The sequence below is a fragment of the Azolla caroliniana genome, unplaced genomic scaffold (genome assembly GCF_043228905.1).
Source record: "Azolla caroliniana isolate FFs.n. ecotype wild unplaced genomic scaffold, voAzoCaro1.0.p SCAF_8, whole genome shotgun sequence".
Taxonomy (NCBI): Eukaryota; Viridiplantae; Streptophyta; class Polypodiopsida; order Salviniales; family Salviniaceae; genus Azolla; species Azolla caroliniana.
The window spans coordinates 22,288,252-22,312,751 of NW_028230443.1; the positions used below are offsets into that span (position 1 = coordinate 22,288,252).

Sequence of the window (24,500 nt, forward strand, 5' to 3'; positions counted from 1 at the left end):
TGTAATAATGTATGTATCTTATGTATGTATGCGTTTATACATACATGCATGCATGCATGTATGTATGTATACATCCCGACCAAAATATGTCGAACAACAATGAGATTTGCTTGCATTGATAAGTTTTAAAAGACACAAGTTGTTTTTGTTTATTTACGAATATGCCCCTCCAGGCTCCATTATAGCAAACTACCATAATACCCTTCCTCATCAACTTTGAGAACTTAAAAGAGGGTATTTTGGTAAATATCTGAAACGTTAGATATTGTTTAATTAATGAGCTTGAGGTTTGGAAGTAAGCAGGGATGGAAGAGTACTCTTGTTTGGATTTTAATACATAATTTTATCCTTCTAGTTTTGTTTGCCTCGGAGACCTTAAGCGATTATTACTACATGACTAGATAGCTTAGAATTTGCAGTTCCTACTAGATCTCTCCATGCCAAAAACCTATAACTAGTAGTAATTGAACCAAAGAGCTCATCTTTGTTTGTAGTTTGTATTTGTCCTATGTACGAGACATTTGTAATGTATCAACACCTTTGTCTTCATTCCTTATTTTCATTCATAACTACATTGCAATATACATATTTCGACTATGTTTGCACACACTATGATGAACGAAGTATGATTTCATTTTCACACCAAACATGGGAACAACAAAAGTTTTTTAGTTTGAAGTGTAAGAGCGAGCATGGTAGTTAAAACATTACAAAACTCCATACCTAGAATCAAAACAATGACATGAATCACTAAATTGCTCACCCAAAAAAGCTAAAACATGTGTCTTTTAGTAGACTCAAAACTAATATTCTCTTTATGATTTCTAAATTGTCTGATTATGTAGGTCAAATTTGTCAAACAAAACATTCATTTGTTAAGCAAATAGCCTAATTGCACACAAATAACACTTTCCCCATGCTAGATGCAATCCAACACTCCTTGTATACATATGGAAGGACATGGTGGAAAGAAGAATCACCATAGAAGAAACTCAAAGTATGTCAAAGTTCAAAGGATCAATAATGGTGATGAATCTTTGGAACTAGCCCTAAGGGCCATCATAGAAAAAATATTAGGGCACCGCTTATGTGAAATTCCAATAGAATTTTCATTTCCCCACAAAATTGATGTAATTCTCACCTTTAGAGATTCTAACTCTTCACATCATGTATTCCTCTTTTTTGTCAAGAATAGCAATGTTGCATCTTAAAACTATGTTGCATTAAACTAAATCAATTGAACAAGTAGGTTTTGATTCATTTGAAACACTAGCATTAACAAACCTATCCCATACATCAGAATTTTGCTTTCTCTACAATAAGCTTCTAGTAAGCATTTCATTTTTGGCTTTCATAGACATTTGAATGAAACAATATATTGAAAAGGCACTGCTATTTTCACACCAACAAAAAGCTATCAATGCCACTGTCGTGAATCCATATTTGTAGGTGCCAACAAACAAACGACAGCTAATTGTCAAGCACCCAGAGTTGCTCTCATTTGGAGGAAAAGAGTCCATCTTACAGTACAAAAGGTGACGCTTTTACTTGAAACCCCCATATAATGTTGAGTTTATGATTCATCACTTTGACTTGCATAAAACAATATCAACATAAACAAACCCTTCATCCTTAATTCAACAATGCAACTAATATTTTAGGCTTATGCAACATTACTATTTACTCGAATGGAATCATAATCCACCGCTTCCAATATAAGCTTATTAAATAAATTTTCTAAACAGCTCTTTTGAGATGGTAATAATTTTGATATGAACTTCAATATGTTTCTATTAACTAGGTGAAAAAAACCTCCTTTTATTTTATCAATTCTGTGAGATGGAATAATATATTCTAAGGCAAAGATATTCACATCAAGACTTCATAGATACCATGATACAACACTAGCACATGATGTCACTCTGAGAAGGGCACCAAAACCCAAATAGGAAGTCCATAGTGTCATGGCACTCTTTTCCAAACATTGGTCTCTTTTTCTTCTAAAAAGAGCATGTCCCATATAAACAAAGACAAGTCCCCCCTTCAAACAAGCAGGAAGATGCATTTCAGATTTTAAATAAGAATCTCCGTCTCATACCTGCTTGAAGACTGAAATTCTTAGTATACCAAATACTGAAGTCTATGAACCATGGTTATTTTATATGAATTTAAGATATTACAAGGTCTTAAAAGATATTGAGGAGAAGAAGTTACGGGACTCGGACACTCACCTTTTGCAATATGGAATTCCTTCAGAAACTAAATCATTTAGAATTGGAAAATTTCAAGTGCATCAAATGGATGCCTATGCTTTTAACAGTGAAAAAGAGCAAAAGAACCCCAAAGAGGTAATACAACATGGTAATAGTACAGGAGGATTTGATTTAACAGTTTTAATAGCCATATCACTCTAAAGAAGAGAAAAAGAGTAAAATAAAGAGGCAGAAATCCGTCCACTTTGTACCCTCATAGATGTTGGTTAACATAGAACAAAATTTGCAAGGTTAGTGTTAGGCCACACTATAGGGCTAAGAGTGGCAAACCATGCCTATTGAATCTCCCCATCTTCTCCAAGCTCTCCATCCTCCAATTCGTCCGCTGTACCATACCTTCGATGGTCTTTTCGATGTCGTTTATGTTTACTCTCACTATCTGAATTTGATTCATATGTATGCTGATAAAACCACCAACACACAAGTTAGCATTAGACATGAACACATACATAATGCTAGAGTGCAGAAACCAACCTTCCGAGAAGATTTTCTTTTGTCACCACTATGTTTCCGTGACCTCTTGACATCCTCTCTATCTTCTCTCTCTGAGCTTGCATCGTCACTGCTTCTGCCGCGATTGCTTTTCCGGTGCTTCCTGTCCTTCTCTCTTTCACGATCCCGATCCTTCTCTTTACGTCTTTCTTCCTTCTGGACATGATAGTTCCCATCATCACCAGCATCAACATCTCTCTCCTTTCTACTTGACTTCTCTGGTTCAACATTACTATCTTTCTCCCTCTTAGACTTTTCTCTCTCTTTTTCACTCAGATCAGAAGGGGTTTCTCTGTCTTTCCTAGTTGACCTGTGACTGCTCCCAAGTTCGGCAGCATCAATATCTCTTCTACTTGACTTCTCTCGTTCTTTCTCAGAACTATCAAGATAACTCTCTTTCTCTCTCCTTGATTTTTCTCTATCTTTTTCAATCGAATCAACATGAGTTTCTCTATCTTTCCTACTTGACTTTTCTTTTTCTTTCTCTCTTTCTTTTTCTTTTTCTTTTTCCCTTTCTTTTTTCTCCTCTTTCCTCTTTTCCCTTTCCTTCTCTTTCTCCCTTTCTTTCTCTTTTTCTTTCTCCTTTTTGGCCTGATGAAACATTTCCACCATTAGATTAGTGTGCATATTTAGTAAGAGAGGAAAAACTTAAAACACATTTGGATTTCTACAACTAAGGTAATGTGATCTTAAGATATTGCAGTGTATTCCCTAATTGATGAAACTCAGACATTTTTGTATTGCAGCTGCAGAACTTAGTGAGTGTCTAAATAAGTTTAAATTTGTAATTTTTCCTAATTTTGAACAATTAAGGAACCCTAGTTTCAATTTGACATCATAATCTAAATATTTAATATATTTCTCCAGGACTTCAGCACCTAGAAACCCTGAAAAACATTTTCATTCGCACTCCTTTTACATTGTCTTCTTTTCTATGGGTATCAAAATGAGAACTACTCCTGAATAGTTATGAAATCAAAGAATTACAACCAATCAGGTGTGATTATTGAGATGTCGCTTGATGCAGTATCATAACTAATGTGCAAAGAGCATACGTGATGAAACATTTCTTTCTCTTTTTCCTTCTCCTTTTTGGCCTGATGAAACATTTCCACCACTAGATTAGTGTGAAAACGGTTTTCAAACTTTGCATATTTAGTAAGAGAAGAAAAACTTAAAACACATTTGGATTTCTACAACTAAGGTAGTGTGATCTTAAGATATTGCAGTGTATTCCCGCGTAACTCAAGACATTTTTGTATCACAGCTGCAGAACTTAGTGACTGTCTAAATAAGTATAAATTTGTAATTTTTCCTAATTTTGAACAATTAAGGAACACTAGTTTCAATTTGACATCATAATCCAAATATTTAATATATTTCTCCAGGACTTCAGCACCTAGAAACCCTGAAAAACATTTTCATTTGCACTCCTTTTACATTGTGTTCTTTTCTATGGTATCAAAATGAGAACTACTCCTGAATAGTTATGAAATCAAAGGATTATAACCAATCAGGTGTGATTATAGAAATGTCGCTTGATGCAGTATCATAACTAATGTGCAAAGAACATATGCACAAGACAATGCTGCACAAGACCTGTGCATAGAAAGTTATAAATAATAGGGTTTTCTTTTCTGTTTTCCTTATTGAGAACTTTGACATATTTGCAAGTAAAAATCGCATTATTATGTGCAAGGAACATATGTACAAAAGATACCTAATATGATGCATGGAAATTGTGGGTAAGAAGTTATATTTCAAACTGTATAGAATAGTACAGTTCCATTTTATATTTTCCTTTTTATTAACTTTGGTATATTTGCAACAAAACAAGAGATAAAATAAGTAGAAAGAAATCATTCCAAAAAATTATATCTAAAATTTACTAAACGTGATTTTCCTACGTAAAAGGGATTTTTGCATGACTGCTTCTAACTCGAACAGCGAGAAAGGTGATGATTATTCAGATTTCTCTTCTCCTTGTCCGAGACAATGCAAAATTATGTACTTTCTAGAGTTACCCATCTGTTTTATGTTATCATGTTTAATATGCTTGCATGCTTACTATGAGGAAAATAGTCGCATGCATATGTTTGTACCATATGACTTGAAATGCTTCACAGAGTTTCCCATTTGTTTTATGTTATCAAGTTTAATTCGCTTGCATGATTGCTATGAGGAAAATAGTAGCACGCATATGTTTGTACCATATGAATTGAATTGCTTCACATATGACAATAGTGACTGTTCCCTCTGAGAGTATTTTCTTATGAGGTGCGCGACTCTGTGGATCTCTCAACCAGGTCATTGGGGTCAGAACACCTACTGCAGCGGAACATGGTCAGTGCAAGAATGCCAGAGAAGAACTGAATCATATTATCGTATGACCACTCGAACAGAAAGGTGGCATAAAGAAGCTCCAAGTGGAGTATCTACCTTGTCCGGTCATTCTAAGGCTGTCCCTGTTCCAGAGTTAGGGGAGGGTAGTGTCATATATACAGAATGGCTCACAAACATAAAAAATGGTGTTATCATGAGATGACCGTACTGCTGGAACAAGAGCCCTAAGCACAGGCAAACAATTAGTCATGGGCGTACCTATATCCACTTGTTATAGGTCAACCATTTTGGTCTATTTCATAAGTTGCATGTCCTGGTTCATTTAGTATTCCCATTATGGTTTCCCATACATTTTCCAGCAATATCCTAGAAAGCTGATTGTTCAATAAGAAAGTTTGGAGGAAACGAACAATAATGATTCTAACAAGTTAAGGTTAAACAAAGCCTTAGGGCTTCAGACCGTCCTTAGCACAAGAATCTCCTCCACCAATTATTGAGAAAATGAACCCAGAATAAAGTTTCATTGAAGAAACCAATCAGATAGTCAACAAGGAATATCAAGACGATCTTAACCATATAGGATAAAATGGTCATTATGACTAATGAGACTAATTTTTCTTGCCCAATATCATAACGTTTTCATGGCCTAGGATCAAGATAATAATTGGGGCACACCCAACAGCCAACAGGAGGAGCATCTCTCCTTGCAACCATTAGCCATGATTGTCAAGCAAAAACACACACAAAGTATTCCCTTATGAAGGCTGACTACAATATGCATAGTGGCAAATCACATGGTCTTCCTCATCAGGCTACCTGCCACCCAAATTCCCGTCATTCAAAAGTGTTTGTGTGGTTAAATCATATACCAAGAGTTTGGACCATAAGTTCTGGGTTGAGGTACAGATTTCAACTACATATTTTCATCATGTCATAACTTTTCTCTCTTGTAACCATTAGCCGTGATTTTAAAGCAAAATAGCACGCAAGGCATTCCTTCTGAAGAGTACAATTAGCATAGTTCTTCCTCATTAGGCTACTCAATACCCAAAGTCCATTCATCCAAGTGTTTGAGCGGTTAACTCATAGACCAGAAGCTTGAAGACACAAGTTCTAAGCTTCAATTACTTTGATGTTCATCAACATAGTTTTATGTAGAGCACCAAACCCAGCAATGATCAACCCATTCTACTGAATTACTGACTCAATGCTCACGTACAGGTAATACACATAAGCTACAGGCACTGCTTACCCAAGACAATTAACTCTTATGCTGTCTGATCAGATCACCATTTCATAGAACATTTAGAATTGGTTCTCTTTAGAACTAGGTCAAAATGTGTTTATTGAAATTTTTTAAAACAATGAAACCATAACTAGATACCTTCTCCTCTTCACGTTTTTTCTCTTTCTCTTTGGCTTTCTGCTGTAATAATATGACATACTCCTCAAAAAGCTCCTGACGCACTGAATCTTCGGTTAAAGCTCTGCACGAGACAATCATGAATATTGTAAACAATGAAGCTTTTGGAATGACAATATAACTTGTGCCTGAGAGGGCAGGGTTAGAGTGGCCTAATGGTCCAGGCCCTTGACCTGTATGCCATCACAGTGAAGATGAACTCCTGCGCCCACACACACACCCCCCCTTCCCCCAATTACTGTAAATAGTGTAAAAACAAATTCTGCAAAAGAACTTACCGAAACTGAGGAGCATTTTCCAATAAAATCTGGCACTCCTCCCATGTGGACATTGCTGTTATTGACTGCAAAAACATAAGCTTCCATGACATAAATCATTTATAAACCCAAACTTTCATATCACATGGAGCATATCACTCACTTTTTCACCATGAAGAAGCTCATTGAAGTCATCAATTATTCTTTTCTTTTTCTTTGCTTCCTTCTCCTCCTTCTCTTTAGCTCTATCTAATAAATCATCAAAAACAATCTGAAAGAAGAACCCATTAATTATTTCCTTTCTCAACATGCGTAGCGAGAAAGATTTACTGCTCCATAATATTTAAAGGGCAGGGGAGCTTATCTAGCATAACAAATAATAAGTAATGTTTGATGCAGAAAAATTAGATCCACAAGAAAATGCCTTTATCAGTCGATTTCCAATAATTTTATGTCTGTACATACTCTTTGACAAAAGACTAAATTACAATTTAAGGGTTAAACTAACCTGAATATTTGATTCATCAATTGTGGCCAAGTCACCTGCTTCTGTCATTGCATCTTTGAACATGTCATATGTCCACACTGATGTCACATTTATCTGTCCAAAACATTATTTCTGAGACATGAACAGCTGCAGCAACAAGTATATTAATATATATTTACTATGGCACCTTTCCAGCCTTGATCAATTCTTTTAAGTTTGCTTTATCCTCTTGGTACTGCATTTGGAAACAAAGAGAATAAAAGACACTGCTAATCAGAAAACCAAGTTCATTTTAAAGGCTTGAGCATTGAATTGTTTGTTTGACTTCTCTATCACAAGTTTGATTTTACTACTAGAAGGAAGAATGATCCAGCAGACCTTCTTATCAATATCCTCCATAAAATCATCAAAAAGATCTTTAGGAGTTGATCCACTGAGGTTTGTGCACAGGGCCTCATATGCTGGATTTTCTTTTAACTGCAAGTACTATTATCTCTCCAGTTAGCACATAAAATAGATACATAGTTCACAGACAAAGGTAGTGATATAACATTTGCCTTTGAAACATAATCCTTCCATGTAAGACGAGCATTCAAGATGCCAGATTCTCTATGGTCTTCAAGCAATTTCCTGAATTCATCTCTGTTCTTTCTCTCCTTTCTCCTCTGCTGTTCCTGTACACATAGCATTGGCTTAGAAAAGAGGTCATACATCCAAATTTGCTTTACACAGATTGGAAACTTAGGATGAAAATCAAAAAGAGAAGAAAAGTTAAAACCATGAGTCAACAGGAAAGAGTTAAATTAAACAAAGCAGGCTGCTGGATAATGCACCAAAAGTAGTCTCTACAGAGAGAAAGAAAGAAAGTTATGTTAACGTCTGCTAGAAGCTGAAATTGACCTATGAGGCAAATCATGATTACAAATATAGGTGAATTTAGGTTATTCATACTGAAACAAAAGTAAAAGCAAGCTGTATTTATGTGTGAGCATTCATGGAATCAACAGATAAACACTAGGGTAAAAGATTGACAAAACCATATACAACTGCAAAAAAAGTATCAAAGGTCGAAACGGCAGTACACAATGTGAGGCCAAAGTGAGGAGCTTCAAATGAATTGTAGACTGTAATCATAGTGAAGTATGTTCAAAATGGCATACAATTCAACTTATGATCATAGCTTAGAGAACAAAAGCATCATCAGCATCCTACCTCAAGTTTTAGAACATCAAAGAAGCCAATTTACTCCCCTGTTTGAAGAGCAAACCTTCTCTCTTTTTTTCTTAGAGAGGATCAACGCAGGATTTACTCCGAATGGAACTCTGGAGCTATAGCACACTGCATGGAGCCTTAAGAATTTGATATCTAAAGTCTAGTCCAGTTATATACTATGTTAAAGCTCTATCTTAAGAAATTTCTGCATGTACGCAACATATTTATCCACTACTTCTAAGCTAATTAGGTTGTGATTGTCATCAAGAATTTTTGTTAATGGGCCCTATTCAAATTCACCGCAGAAAAAGGAATTTATGTAGGCAATAGTTCCCTCTGCCATCTTGACATCTCCCTCTCCTGTGTGATGACAAAGAAATCTTCCAGATTTTCAAAACTGTGGATGAATATGAAACTTGAGCATTTTCAAACCTATAAAATTAGGTTATAACTTTCTTAGATATTTTAAGGTTCATGAGGAAGGAGGCATATCCACGTTCACAGCAGAAAAAGGAGACTTGTATAGAACAATACATTTTCCAGATTACTAGAATTTCTCCTCTACATGTGTGAAAAGAAAGACACCTTCCAGATTATTAAAATTTCAAACAATCTCTATTAAACTTGGGCATTGTCAAAGCCAAGTAGAAAAGCATCCATAATATCATATTGCTAGAATAGAACCTTGGCAGATCTCTTTTCCTCTTCTTCTAATCTCTCTAAGTGGCGAATGTGATCCTGGAAAACACATGATAAAGGAAATATAAGTGGTGTAAAAGAGAGCATTAAGGTAAACTTGATTATTTGTTTGGGCATTTCTTAGCTACCTGAAAAACTTCTAGTCGGTCTATTTTTTCAAGACGAGAGTATCTTTCATCATCTTCGAGTTTATCTACGACTTTTCGCCAATGAGTACTGACCTGAAGATCAATTGAACAATAGGTGACATATACCAAAAGAATTTCATAGGATTACATTAGGAAACAGCAATACCTTTATAAAGTCACAAGTCTCCAGAAAGGATTTGTACTCGCTGAGATATTTTTTCCTATCCTCTCGGGCTTTTTCTTTTTCCTGGAATATAATAATTTCAGCCTGAATCGCGTAGTTCTCAAACTAAAATGTGATATCCAAGCATAGGAAAAAAGCAAGACATTTGACCATATACCTTTTTCTCTAAGTCAAGAAGGTAATCATCAAATAGTTCAATTCGGTCTCTTTCTTTTTCAACAGCATCATATCTTGGGTCCTCTGCAAACAGTGTTGCAGCTTTACTGCATGAAGAATAATGTAATTATGTTTTGAATTAGCATAAGCTTCCTGAATAAGAATTCAGAAGTGGTGCCTCAGGGATTTGGGAAAGTAAAAGGCAAAAGGAAAATAGAATAGACCTCCATCTCATTGTTGAGGTTAGATCTTTTGATTCCTGTGAAGAGGGTTCATGAAATAAGCAAGCCAAAACAAGACCATAGTATAGCTGAACCATGATTAGCATTTTATATGGCATACCTGTAGCATAACCAAAAAATCCTCCCTTGCTTTTTTCTGTTTGAGACGTTTTTCTTCAGCTTCTTGCTTCTTTCTTTGAGCCAAATACTGGCAACAATCATAACTGTAAGCTGAAATGTGCATAATATCTAATGATGTATTTGGCAAGTTAAAAGGAAGTGTAGAAACCTCATTAAAAGTTTGTTTGCGCTCTCCTAACGTCTTAAGGGCGCCATACCGTTTGTCGTTAATTATCACACGCATTGCCTAGAGAACACCAGAATCATTTTATATAAAGTGGATGAATTGACCTTGTCAATTCTAACATATTTATTTGAAAAGACTGACTGAGAGTATGCAATCTTTTCATTGAAGAGAAAAACTTGCCTGTTCCCAGGTCCAGTCTGACTCAACATGCACAGCTTCAAGGAGCTCTTTGAAAGCATTTTTAGCTTCCTACAGAGAGAAGAAAAAGATACTTCAGAGTGTGTCTTTATGATGCTTATGTGCACATGTCAGCTACTACAGCAACAGATTAATACTTACTGTTTTGTTGGCATAGATCGGTTGCTCCTCAACTATAGAAACAGGTTTTTCTTCAATAGACACATTTATAGTTCCCATTGATGGCATTGACTTCTTTGCCTCCTTCATAAAGACCGATATTAACTATTTTAGTAACTAAAGAATGAAGGAAATATAGCAGAAACTGCATTTCACTAAAAATGCAATAGAATAAAATGCCTAGCTTTCAAATATACACTTGACTGTTGACCATTACAGCTATAAGCATTCATCAAAATATAGCAAAATACAACAATTCACCTACCTCAATATCCTGAGGCGATATTTCCTCTGCTAGGTCTTTCTTTGGTAGATCCTTCTCTAGATCTGTTTTGCTATCCAACCTGCCAAGCATATTAATTACGGAAGCCAAATTTCACAAGAAAATTTTTGCATGCAAAGAAAATTTCCTTAACTTGTATATATTAATGTTAATATCACTAACATGAAAGTCTAAATATTAAACCTGACATGAAATCTTATTGTGCCTCATTACCAAGATTGAAAGAAAGAAAAACATATTGACATCTTTCAAGAACTCAAAATAGCTTATAAGACTGGACGAGAAATTACATTTTAAAATGGAAGACAATAAAACAGCACCTTTTGATTTTTAACAAGAATTATTACTTAAAATTGAAACATTAATAAATTCGGGAGAACTTTCTCCTGCGCTAAGACATGGGGCATAAATACAGCCCATTTATCAGCTATACAATGTAGTGTAGTCAAGTTGAAAAGGTAATTATCATACACTGTAGCACTGGTATCCATGAATGTTGCAGCTGGCGGAGGAGGTGACAAAACAGCTTGTGGTGTTGTCCCTATCCCAGCTGTACTGTTTTCACCACTTGGCTTTGAAATTATGGATGGCAAAACATGGGGTGTAGCATTATCAGCTAAAGCTGGGCTTGAAGTTTTAGGTGATGGAGGTATGGCAGGTGATATTCCAGTTGTATTTGCACTCTCAGCTGCATATGTTGATGCAGGACTAGCACCACTTTCAGCTCTTTCTCGAGCTAGCTGAAAATCACGCAGCAAATGAAAATAGCACAGTAAACCAGAAATTGGATTCCAAATAACAAACTTCTTCTAGAAAGTGTACCTTCATTTCTTCTGGCATTGTCCATTTAGACTGTTTGGTTAATTTGTTGTAATAATACCTAAATACAGTAAAAATACCAGGATTGGTTTCATACACAGAAAAATCATTAATTAGAATTGAAAAAACTATTAGCTAGGTTCATACTTCCTCCCATCTGCACTTGCAAACTCTTTCCAAACCGTTGACGCATCAGCACGCTGCAAAACAGCCGACAAAAATTAACACAAGATATATACACATAATACATGATTGAAAATCACGTAACAGACATTTGTTGCATGTTGTGTAGACTTTATCAACGCCTTCATCCATAGTGTGGACTAAGTTATGACCTTCCTATCACACTTAGACATGTAAAATAGTTACACAAAGATTTAAGCGTGCCGTCTATTAGCATCTGTAAAGTAACAGCAAGTACAGCCTGGGTGTGCGCCTAGTGATTCAGGCTCTTCCCTGTAACCCCTAATCCCTGATTCCCTTGACCTTCTGTACTACCCTGTTTGCCAAATCTCTCGACTCCCTTCCCTATTAAAAGTAGAGGAGAAAAGTCATGGTGCGTAGAAAAAAAACCCTTATGATGAACAACTATTCTGAGTTTCAATTACTTCAACAAATACTGATGGGCATACTCAGTCAAGACTTGGGGAAAGGTCTGTCGTGGTTTTCCATTCATTTAGGGACAGATAGCACACTTGATAAACTCCCTTCTTAGAGACACCTACTATTACAGCCAAAGTATTCTCCTTGACCTCTAGTGCATATGAGAGACCTAATTCTCATACATCCAGTGATGAATAGCACTACTATCCATTACATAGTCCATATGCACAGAATTGTTTCACTCTCCAATTACTTCAACAAATACTGATGGGCATACTCAGTCAAGACTTGGGGAAAGGTCTGTCGTGGTTTTCCATTCATTTAGGGACAGATAGCACACTTGATAAACTCCCTTCTTAGAGACACCTACTATTACAGCCAAAGTATTCTCCTTGACCTCTAGTGCATATGAGAGACCTAATTCTCATACATCCAGTGATGAATAGCACTACTATCCATTACATAGTCCATATGCACAGAATTGTTTCACTCTCCAATTACTTCAACAAATACTGATGGGCATACTCAGTCAAGACTTGGGGAAAGGTCTGTCGTGGTTTTCCATTCATTTAGGGACAGATAGCACACTTGATAAACTCCCTTCTTAGAGACACCTACTATTACAGCCAAAGTATTCTCCTTGACCTCTAGTGCATATGAGAGACCTAATTCTCATACATCCAGTGATGAATAGCACTACTATCCATTACATAGTCCATATGCACAGGATTGTTTCACTCTCCAATTACTTCAACAAATACTGATGGGCATACTCAGTCAAGACTTGGGGAAAGGTCTGTCGTGGTTTTCCATTCATTTAGGGACAGATAGCACACTTGATAAACTCCCTTCTTAGAGACACCTACTATTACAGCCAAAGTATTCTCCTTGACCTCTAGTGCATATGAGAGACCTAATTCTCATACATCCAGTGATGAATAGCACTACTATCCATTACATAGTCCATATGCACAGAATTGTTTCACTCTCCAATTACTTCAACAAATACTGATGGGCATACTCAGTCAAGACTTGGGGAAAGGTCTGTCGTGGTTTTCCATTCATTTAGGGACAGATAGCACACTTGATAAACTCCCTTCTTAGAGACACCTACTATTACAGCCAAAGTATTCTCCTTGACCTCTAGTGCATATGAGAGACCTAATTCTCATACATCCAGTGATGAATAGCACTACTATCCATTACATAGTCCATATGCACAGAATTGTTTCACTCTCCAATTACTTCAACAAATACTGATGGGCATACTCAGTCAAGACTTGGGGAAAGGTCTGTCGTGGTTTTCCATTCATTTAGGGACAGATAGCACACTTGATAAACTCCCTTCTTAGAGACACCTACTATTACAGCCAAAGTATTCTCCTTGACCTCTAGTGCATATGAGAGACCTAATTCTCATACATCCAGTGATGAATAGCACTACTATCCATTACATAGTCCATATGCACAGGATTGTTTCACTCTCCAATTACTTCAACAAATACTGATGGGCATACTCAGTCAAGACTTGGGGAAAGGTCTGTCGTGGTTTTCCATTCATTTAGGGACAGATAGCACACTTGATAAACTCCCTTCTTAGAGACACCTACTATTACAGCCAAAGTATTCTCCTTGACCTCTAGTGCATATGAGAGACCTAATTCTCATACATCCAGTGATGAATAGCACTACTATCCATTACATAGTCCATATGCACAGGATTGTTTCACTCTCCAAAGTCAATTGGCCAGCTTTGTGGTCACGTTGTGCATTGCAAAAGAACAGAAGTGTCATTTCCATCATACTCCGAGTTATTTCAGACGCTATACAGTGGCATTTTAGTCCTCATTCCAGACTCACTACTCTAGACTGTCAGTCATGTATAAGTTTCCTTGTTAACTCTATATGGAATTCTGTATGTCCTAGAGTCACTCAAAAACAGTGGCATAGTTTTTTATATCTTACTACATTAAAATACAGTGGCTATATATATTACACGCACACATATATATGTATGTATACAGGGTTTTTGTGTGTGTGTATAGGCACGTACAAAATAATGTAAAAACGAATATGCAATACTTAAAGAGATGATGATCATACTTGTAGAATATGTATAATATGTATGCCACCAATTTTAAAAGTATTCTATTCTTTTTTTAATACTTATAATATGTATTCTAAAGTTAAATTCATTAATGCATAGAATACATGTCAAATACATTAAATACTTATAGTTGTAAAGCATCCAATAATTGTTTTTGTGGAAATATTAAATACATAGAATACATAAAATATGTAGAGTACTTGGAATATGTGAAACATTTAAATTGATAGTTCTAAAACATTCAATACACGTTGAATACTTCATAGTATTCTAAAATTTATTCTATACATAACATGCACATTTTTAACTACACTTTGTACTATGTTGTGTTTGTACTATGTCTTGTGTGCAGGTTAATGATCCCAAGAAGGATGTAAGAGTGGTTTAAAAGTGAAAATTATAAAAAAATAATTCCTTTTCACGGTGGATAACTTTTTAAAGATATTAAAAAAGTGTTGGCTACTAGATATAACCCATTTATGCTAGTGTATGGCTTCTAAATACATCCATGCCAATGTTGAACCAAAATCATTGATTGATAGTAGACTTCACACAATTAAGGCACAATCCTTGGTTGAAATTCTACAAAATATGGAAAAAATGCGTGTGATTGTTCAAGAATTCATAAAACATGCACAAGATTGTGTCACGTTCTGTAAAAAGTTTGACCACAACTATTCCATAGAGAGATGTATGTTATGTTTGCCTTCACAAATGATTTTCCTAATGTTACGAGACAGCAATTAAAAATAAGAAGAGCCATATATTTCATCCCTGAATGTCAGGATGGGCGCTAATAATATAAAGGCGTGTAATAACTTTTAGTACGTTAATATATTCTTAATTGAGGGAAGTTAAGTAACCCTAAGCTCTCATTTTCATTATCAAGCAATCAACACTCCTGGACTGTAGCTCTTGGACATCTTGCTCTGAAACTTGTTAGGTCAATGGGTCTAGAGTAGTGACAGGGGAGTGGGTCTAGAGTAGTGACCCACTCCCCTGTCAGAAGTCCCAACCTACTATCTATATTGCATTTATGGCTTGTCCTATAGCTTGTGTGCAGGTTGAAGATCTCAGGAGGGAAGTAAAAGAAAATGTTGTATTGAAGTAGCTGATTATTTAGTACATCAGTACGTCTGTATGTTATCTTTCAAGTTGCCCATTTCAATATTTCCACAAATCTTAGATGGATGTTTGAAAGTTCAGTCTTCTAGTGAGAGATCATTAGTGGATGCTGGAACCGCATGTAGTGTCTTCAAGATCTGAAGTAGAACTGTTCTGCTACCTTCTCAACTATTCCACTTTGACTACGTGCACATTCGAAAATTGTCAAATGAAATTTATATTGCCACTTGCTAATTAATGAATCTTAATAAAGGATATTATCTGTTAGGGAAAAGGAATCATGTATCTAAGAAGTAATATAACTTAAAATTCACATCTCTATGATATACATTATTGCCTCACCTCTAAAGGGGTCATCAGATCCATGGGTTTTTCCCAACTTGAGACCTTGGTCTTTTTGTTGTAATAGTACCTACATCGAGACAATAGAAATTACATAAACTTACACATTACAAACAGAAAAACCTAGACTGCTAATGAGTACCTCCTTCCATCAGGAGCAGAATGTTCCTGCCAATCTGAAGAGCTTGCAGGAGGTGACCTTGCTGCAGTGGCTGTAGAGCCCTATAGTAGACAGGCAGTTAGATACATGAATGGTTGAAACAAAAATGACAGAATTTTTCACATTCAGCAGAAAAATATTTCTTACTAATGCTGAATTCGTTGTAAGGTTTTGTTGAGCTATTTGAGAGACTGAAGGAGAACCAGAGATGTTTGCCTGGCTAGTCATTCCCAGCCAAGGCTGGGATCCAGATTGCGTTCCTTGAAATTGCTGAGGTAGTAGTGGTGGTGATGGTTGAAATGGGGTTGAGGTCACCCCCAAATTGGATTGGGGGTAAGGAGCAGACGAAGAAAACTAAACACATCAAGAAAAGCAAGATATATGACCCTGTTTCTAAATCAGCATCCTCACTGAAGACTAGAGGAATGTTATTAGAAGAAATATGTCTTACCTGAAAAGATGGAGGTCCATTTGGAGGCGGTATTCCCATTGATTGCACACCAGGTCTTTGCTGCTGACTGTAATTCGGGGGTGGACCAGACTGTAAAGGGTGATTTGGCTGCCCGATTTGTGAATATTGTGGACCCATGTTTGGGCCAGGTGGTCCAGCACTTGGGCGAAACTGTGGCTGTAAAAACTGTGGTCCTAATTGCCCACCTGCTGAGGATCTCAACTGCAATGGCTAAAGGAATGTCATACACTACACATATGAAAACTAGATAATGGCACAAAAAAGCAGAAATTAATGCATATGAATAAGAAAAGTTTCAGGTATAAAATGCGCTGCAGAGGAACTGAACTGAAATGGTTAAAAGAACATCATATAATATGTGAAAGACAACTGATTGCATAAGGCAGCAGAAATTAAAAGTGAATGAATACAGATCCTCAAATTGTAATGTGAACAGTTGAGGATCTGAACTGAAATGCTAAAAATGCAATATACAGTAGCTGGGATTAATGCAGAATATAGAGCGAGTTGGATGTGAATGACTGATAATGAACTGAACTGTAAACTTAAAAGAACAGCCTTTATTATGCAAATGGAAGTTACACTAATGCACAATAATCCCACAAATTGGATAATCCTAAGACATAAACGAACTGGTGAGGGTCTAACCAATATGGCTCAAAGGACATCACATAATATATGCATATTAAAACTACAATAAAGCATAAATTAGATGTGAATGCGTAGAGAAGGTTAATGCATAAATTAATTGAGAAAAATAGAATTTCAAATTTGCGTGACAGAACATTATTTACCCCTGGTCCTGTGGAAGTGTTGGTCGCAGATGGAGGGCCAGGTTGTGCACCAGAACCTAAACAATAAAATCCAACAACAGGTTCACTAAATTGTAGCACAGTATATGATCCCTACTGAATTTTAAACAGTATCTGCAGCAATTAGATTTGAAAGTAAGCATTATGCAGTATTGTGTTTTCAACATTTGGGTTGTGCAGTGTGAATTTTGAAAAAATGTCTTTGGAGAAATTATCAGTTTCTGTACTGTTCGATGAGACAATGTCCATGAAGGATCAGCGCAATGATCAAATTTTTGAAATATATCCCAAATCATAATGAACTTATAAAGTTTTAACCCGTGATCTCAAGACTATGAACCCCATAACTTATAGCAATTTTATTAACAATTATAAATAATTTACTACTTCGTCGGCAAGACCTTCATAGATTTGCAAATCTACAATGCATGTCTTTGTGCATATGTGTGCATTGGCCCTTTGTAAAAATTGTAAAAGGCAATGTTTCTCAAATTGTATTAATGAACCATTCCTCCACACCAAATGATTTATCTGTTGCTAAAAGTGAATGAGTATGAATTATCACAAATCAGTATCTGTATACGTTAGTCTGATGCATAAATTGTAAAGAAAGTGCTTTCACAACTATAAACAATCTACCCCCCATCATCAAGAAATGTAAAGGTTAATATATCAGTTTTTGTATGCATATCCAAAAATCAGTGCGTAGGCATATATAGATCAGTTCAATGTGCACACAGTAAAGTAAATGCTTTTAAGTTGTGATTTAACGTGTAAAGTGCATGTAATTGGTCATCCTTGATACCTTCAGAAAATTTGCTCAATGTCTAAATCGTAAGGTCACTCTTCCGAGTTATAATTTAGTATGTAGTTCGTTGCTTTTGCTTTTGTTCTTGCTCTTGTTTTTCTGTTTTTGTTTTTTCTTTTATGAATATGGGAAAGAAAGGTAAAAAAGAAGAAGACGAAACAGAAACTAAAACCCAAAATAAAATGCTTGAAAGGAAGAGAACGGAAGAACCTGTCATCCACGAAGGAAGAGTCATTCCACGACCACGTCCAGCACCCATGTCTGGAGGAGGAGGAAGCCCCGCCATAGCGTAAAACCCTGGGAAAATACAGAGGAAGATCGAAGGAAGAGAGACTCTCTCTGTGTTTATGTGTATTGAAGAAGTAGTTTGCTTGCAGAGAGAGAGAGAGAGAGAGGGAGAGCAGACTGCAATAGTGTTGTTCTGGTCTTGTTGAGCTAAAAATACTTGTTGCTTCCCTTACGATGATGTGTATGTGTATGTGTATGTGTATGTGTATGTGTATGTGTATGTGTATGTGTATGTGTATGTGTATGTGTATGTGCATGTGCATGTGCATGTCCATGTGTATGTGTATGTGTATGTGTATGTGTATGTGTATGTGTATGTGTATGTGTATGTGTATGTGTATGTGTATGTGTATGTGTATGTGTATGTGTATGTGTATGTGCATGTGCATGTGCATGTCCATGTGCATGGGTATGGGTATGGGTATGGGTACGAGCATGTGAACCTATACACAATATGTGTTTGTGTAGATGTATGTCTATGTCTATGTCTATGTGTATAAGTGAACTTTGTCCTTGTCTCTCTTACCTCCTAGTGGATTGGTACTAAATGAGAGTGGTAAGCCAGTAATAGCCAAAGGAGAGAGTGGCAGTGAGTAATAGCCAAAGGAGAGAGCGGCAGTCAAGCTTGTTGAATTTTCTAAAAGCTGAGAAGTAGTAGTAGCAGTTTGGGGGTTTCCTAATGTTGGGGGTTTCCAAGCATTAGGGTAAAGATTTGTGAAATAAGTAAAGAGGAAGAAGAGAAATTAGAGTTTTGGTGTTTGAGACAAAGTAAAAGAGGAATATAAATGTATGAATAAATGTTTTTTTGTTCAACGAAACATCGATCGCCAACCACATTGTTGCTACTTCCACCATTGCTTTTATAATAGTCATCATCCCCACAATTATCATATGCATCGTAGAAGTTGTTGCTTCATCCACATTCTTGGATTAATTTTGACAAGATCTAAGTAAATAGTATAATTTCAGATGATCTAGGTCATATTAAATTAGAGGTGTGAGAGAGGCAAAAATATCACATGACATCAAGGTAGTTCATCAAAATTTTCACGCCTCATTACGTGACATCTATGTTATGCAAAAAGAGAAAGGAAGTTTTTCTTAGGCGAAAGGAAGCAAGTGGTTGAAACAAAATCTCGAAGAAAACATTGCAAATGCCAAGAGCTCATGACATGTAAATTACCAATTGTAAAGAATCGGTATGATTCTTGTACACCGAAAGAGATGTGTGTTATGTGTATGTATGAGAGGAAAGAGAGGAGAGGAGAAAAACACAAGATAGATAAATAGAATGAAAAATAGAATACTCAAGAAGAAGGTGTATATTAACAAGGAGAATAACAAATACAAAATGTAGCATTACAAGGAGTCACAATTGACACTCAATGAAGTAGGAGATGGGTGCTTTATATAAGGTCACCTTCTCTTTTCATTAACTCACTACAACAACTACTCTCTCTTGGGGAATGTGAAGACTCATAATAATGGGGAATATAGAACTCATTAGTTATGTGTCATAGAATATTATTCTATGACACATAGTTAATGTGTAGAGAGTAGTGGTGTGACTCTTGACCTTTGAGTGATCATAGATTCTCAAAGGGGGTGTTCACACATTGCACTAGGTTGAGCTTGATTCTCAACACCAACTAGAATATTAAAAGTTTTAGCATAGAATTGCTAGATCCATTAATAGATTATGTGTCTAATGTGACGATTTTATTCTTTCATGAAAAGATGCCTACTATTAGCGATGTAGCTCAACAGACAAATAGGTAAAATTAGGAGAGGAGCAATAGATCGATTGATATGAAAGCTAAGCTTCAGAGTTAGATGTAGACTTAAAAGAATATGGAGAAAGAAGAACCTGACGATAGAAAGAAATAACAAGAAAAGAGAAAAGCTAAAGAGAGAGGGCAGGGGAGCAATTTAAAAAAGAAAAGAAAAAGAAGATTCAAGGCATGACCCAAAATTCCAAAAACCTAAGGGGTACAACATACAAAATTTCGGAGGGTAGAAGAGAAATTTTATATAAAATTTTAAAAACTTGAGGGGTACAACATACAATTTCGGAAACTCAAGGGTACAATATCTCATCACTACTCATACTATGGAAGAAAAACATACCTATATCTATATCTATACACACACACACACACACACACACAAATACAATCATTGTTAAACCTAAATGACTTTACCACAGTAGATAAGCTTATTCATGTGTGATCCAATCGTGCAATCATGTTGACGGAACGAGAAGGTTCGTGTCAAGGCAGCTCCGATCGAAGCTATCGATCGTAGAGCAATAATCCAGTTGGGGGATTTTCGACCATGAGAGAAGAGAAGACCGATGGAGTTCCGGTCAACAAGAGTTTTGGCATGGGCTTGTGGGTTCAACGTGCAATGCATTGTCCCACAGGCGTGCCAAGTGTTACCAGTCTAGGTGTACGGGAGGGTTAAGGTGTAATGTGTATGGTGTGTAAAGTCTAAGGTGTGTAATGTGTAATATGAATGAGTGTGTGAGGATGAGGATGTGTATGGACACATGCACAATTATATGCATGTGTACAAGAATGCGTAACAGTCTTATTTATAACGGTCATGTAACCATTACATTGGATGTATTATATAAACCCCTTATGGGCATGTAATTAAGATATCTTTTTCTCCTCTCATTTTTGTGTCATTTCTGATTTTCAGTCTCCTTTTCTCTCTCTCTCTCTCTCTCCCCCTATCGTAACCCCCTTGGGAGGGGGGTGAAGCCATGTAATGAAGATATCTTTTTCCCCTCTCATTTTTGGGTCATTTCTGATTTTCACTGTCTCTCTCTCTCTCTCTCCCTCTCTCTTTCCGTAAATAATGGCTTTCGTTATGAAAGTAAAAAACACCACCATGACTAACTTACTACAAAGTATAGAACCCTTCTATCAAGGGATCTCTCTCTCTCTCTCTCTCTCTCTCTCTCTCTCTCTCTCTCTCTATCGTCGATCCGGTAACAAGTCCATAGAAATTGATGACCACAGTCGATCCGGTAGTGGGAGAGGTCGAAGCAGTCCATACGGGCGATGATGGGTTGTTTTAGATCGAGCACAAATGTCACAAGTCTTGATGAAGTCATTCACTTGATCAATTTTCGAGAACACTCGTCCAAGCCGAAGGCAATCCAAAAGCTCTGGAATCAAAGGTAGTGGGTAGCAATTGTGGATCGTTACCTTGTTAAGTCCTCGGTAGTCGACACATAGATGCAAGGAGCCATCTTTTTTCTTGATGAACAGGATTGGTGCCCCGGCTGGAGATTTTGAGTGACGAATGAACCCTTTCGGCAAGTTTTCGTCGATGTATGCACGGAGCGCATCTTAACCCATAGATGGGACCAAAGGGAGGACAAGCACCGTCCTGGATGTCAATTGGACAGTTGTATGATCGATGCTTTGGCAGTCGATCCGCATTCTGTCTCTCAAAGACATAAGAGAACTCTTGATATTTTGAAAGAATTGAGGTTGAGTGTTTGACCGTAGTAGCAGCTTGAGCACGATGGTCATCCTCAGGCTTCACCTGACCAGGCGAAGTGTTGATGTCGTGAACAACTTTGAAGTTATTGTTAGCTTTGTCCATCCGAGTTGTGAAGTCGAAGGATTGCCTACACAAATCCACAATGAGATTGTGTATTAGTAACCACGACAACCCTAGAATTACAGGATGCTTCAGAGTGGTCATTCGTCAATAACTTCAACCAGAATAGGTTTTTTTTTATGACCTTAGGGATGGAGTGTGTATGGCCAAAGAGCACGTCCATAAAACATGTCGTGGCTCCAGAATCAAGTAGGGTGGTGGTGCATATCACCCGAGTCCCTATCTACAACCTCACTGGTATCGTAAAACCATTTCGAGATGGTACCTCATGAGTAGAGTTGATAAATTTGATTGATGGACCCAGTTGGATAGCTCTTACTGCACCTGGCCCCTCCTGTTTCCCGGTATGCGACTACCTTTCACTAGGCAAGAAGCAGGAAGATGTCCGGACACGCCACAATAGAAACACAAGTTGTTGTCTCGTCAATGTTGTCGTTGTGCACTGGACAACGATCCGGGGCCCCACTTTATCCACCTCCATCGGCGTAGGTGAATTAGTGGTTGGGACTTGGTTCGAGACATATGGCGGGGTTGGAGATTGAGAGGAAGAAGGCCAAAAAGAAGACCAAAAAGAAGACTGCCCATGCCTTATTGCCCGAGTCGTACGCTCCTCTTGATGGAGCTTGAAGAGGCGGTTATCACAACGTACCGCTTGTGTTATCGCTTCGTTCAACGAGGTCGGCTCTGGAAAATTTAGTAAATTGTTTTTACATCACCTCTCAATCCCCGATGGAATTGATCACGTAGGGCTTAATCGTCCCACCCCACATCACAGGCAAGTTGGCGGAATTCAGAGGTGTAGGTGGAGGCTGTACTTTCCTGTAGGGAGGTGTAGGTGGATGTTGTACTTTGTTGTAGGGAATAGATCTTAGTGAGCACAGGTTGATGTCAGTTTGTCTCCCATAAAGTAGCTTCAAACTCCTTGCAAAAGGCCGAGAAATCTTCCAAAAGTGGCGATGTTGTTTCCACGAAGGGAGCTAACCACGCCTCGGCAAGTTCCGTCAGTAGTGAACCCAAGAGACCGACCTGGTGGAACCCTGTGGTGTAACAATGGGGTTGTCGGCGGATGATGAGGTGGATTTGATTAAGGAAGTTGCGTAGTCTTGCACGCATTGTCGCGGAAAACCGCGCTTGCGTGTCAAATCGGGCGGGACCACCGGGGTCACGGACCAAGAAGAGATGGATACTAGAAGGGCGATTTTCTCCGGAACCGGCAACATCGGTTGTGGTGTCAATCGGGACAATTCCGAATGCGTGCCGGAAGCAACCAAACTGAAGAGAGGGAGAGAATACACGCACACACACCGACTCAACACATGCCTCTTATGTACAGAAGCCGGAAAGAAAGAAATGCACCCGACACCAACAGAGACACAAATATGCACAACCATTCATATATGTATTTACAAGACAACAAGATACAACGCGGGTCACGAGCCAGACCAAAGATAATAGATTACAACCATTGTCCGCAGCCAAGCTGCCAGTCGGGGAGCTCTCGAGCTCATCGCGCCGAGTGGGGTCTTGTGTCGAAGACAGAAGCAGAACCGGAACCTTCAAAGCACACGAACTCAGAACCACGCAACCCTAACAGACAGGAAACATCGAACCCTAGTATATGAAACTAACAAGACTCCACTCAAAAGAGAAACCCCACCCACATGATGACGACGAAGAAGACCTAAATGAAACCCGAAAGCGAAGTAGGGTGAAGAAGACCAAAGTAGAAACCCTAAGAAAAATAAGAAGAAGAGAAACTACCAAACCTTAGATCTAAGTGGTATACCCTCCTAACTCAAAAGGGGCAACCCCTTCAAAAGAGACCCCTCCCTCTTATAGTTCAAGGAGGGAAGGACGTTACAATGTGGGATAAATATCCCCCTATTAGTTTATATACATTTCCTAACGTACATGTGCAATGGGTTGAGTGTGGTGGTTGGGGTATTTGAGGATGTGGCAGATTGAAGCTCAAGTAAAGATTGACGAAGGGTAGTATTCTCGGCTCAGAGTTGTTCCAAAGCTGCGAGTATTTGGGGTAGGCTATCGGATGGATTGAACATGGATTTCAATGTGTGGTTAGTGAAGAGGGGGAGAGAACGAAGAAGAAGGTGAAAAAATTGTTAAGGACCAAAGAGTCAAAGCCACAAGGATACAAGGATACTACAAGCATGCAATTGACAAGCCTAAAAGTGCTACAAAGACACGATTGACAAGCCAAGGGCAAGTATCATTAACTAGTGTTGTTCACCTTGAATTCATTCACGGTGAGCTCAAATATTTATACTAAGAGGCATGCATGCCTATTGCGTGCATGTGATACACTAGAGCATGTATGTACGCATGCATGTGCCAAGTGTGAATGATACAATGGAGCAATTATGCTCATGATGCTAGCTTAAAGTTAGAAAGAACAATCATATATAATTGTATATTGGACATGTTGGTTAACCTATAATGCTCGATTATAATACAAGAGGTCATGAGTTCGGATGTCTGTGTCACGTTT

General features: G+C 37.5%; 1 protein-coding gene across 1 annotated transcript; it reads right to left on the reverse strand.

The window, feature by feature from the left end:
* Window positions 1–2,279: 2,279 nt before the first annotated feature.
* LOC147861377 (pre-mRNA-processing protein 40A-like) lies at window positions 2,280–18,455 on the reverse strand. Its single transcript, XM_087323642.1, has 28 exons — window positions 18,281–18,455; window positions 17,245–17,300; window positions 16,430–16,660; window positions 16,126–16,332; window positions 15,961–16,040; window positions 15,819–15,888; window positions 11,789–11,841; window positions 11,645–11,702; window positions 11,294–11,562; window positions 10,805–10,883; window positions 10,522–10,623; window positions 10,363–10,431; window positions 10,165–10,242; window positions 9,997–10,083; window positions 9,879–9,913; window positions 9,656–9,761; window positions 9,481–9,561; window positions 9,315–9,407; window positions 9,172–9,225; window positions 7,827–7,949; window positions 7,654–7,752; window positions 7,463–7,510; window positions 7,297–7,389; window positions 6,952–7,059; window positions 6,810–6,874; window positions 6,493–6,595; window positions 2,748–3,356; window positions 2,280–2,674 (listed from the first exon to the last, which is right to left on the reverse strand). Exons 1-28 carry the CDS (start codon window positions 18,354–18,356, stop codon window positions 2,549–2,551), a joined length of 3,258 nt encoding a protein of 1,085 aa, XP_087179768.1. The 5' UTR covers window positions 18,357–18,455; the 3' UTR covers window positions 2,280–2,548.
* Window positions 18,456–24,500: the final 6,045 nt, after the last annotated feature.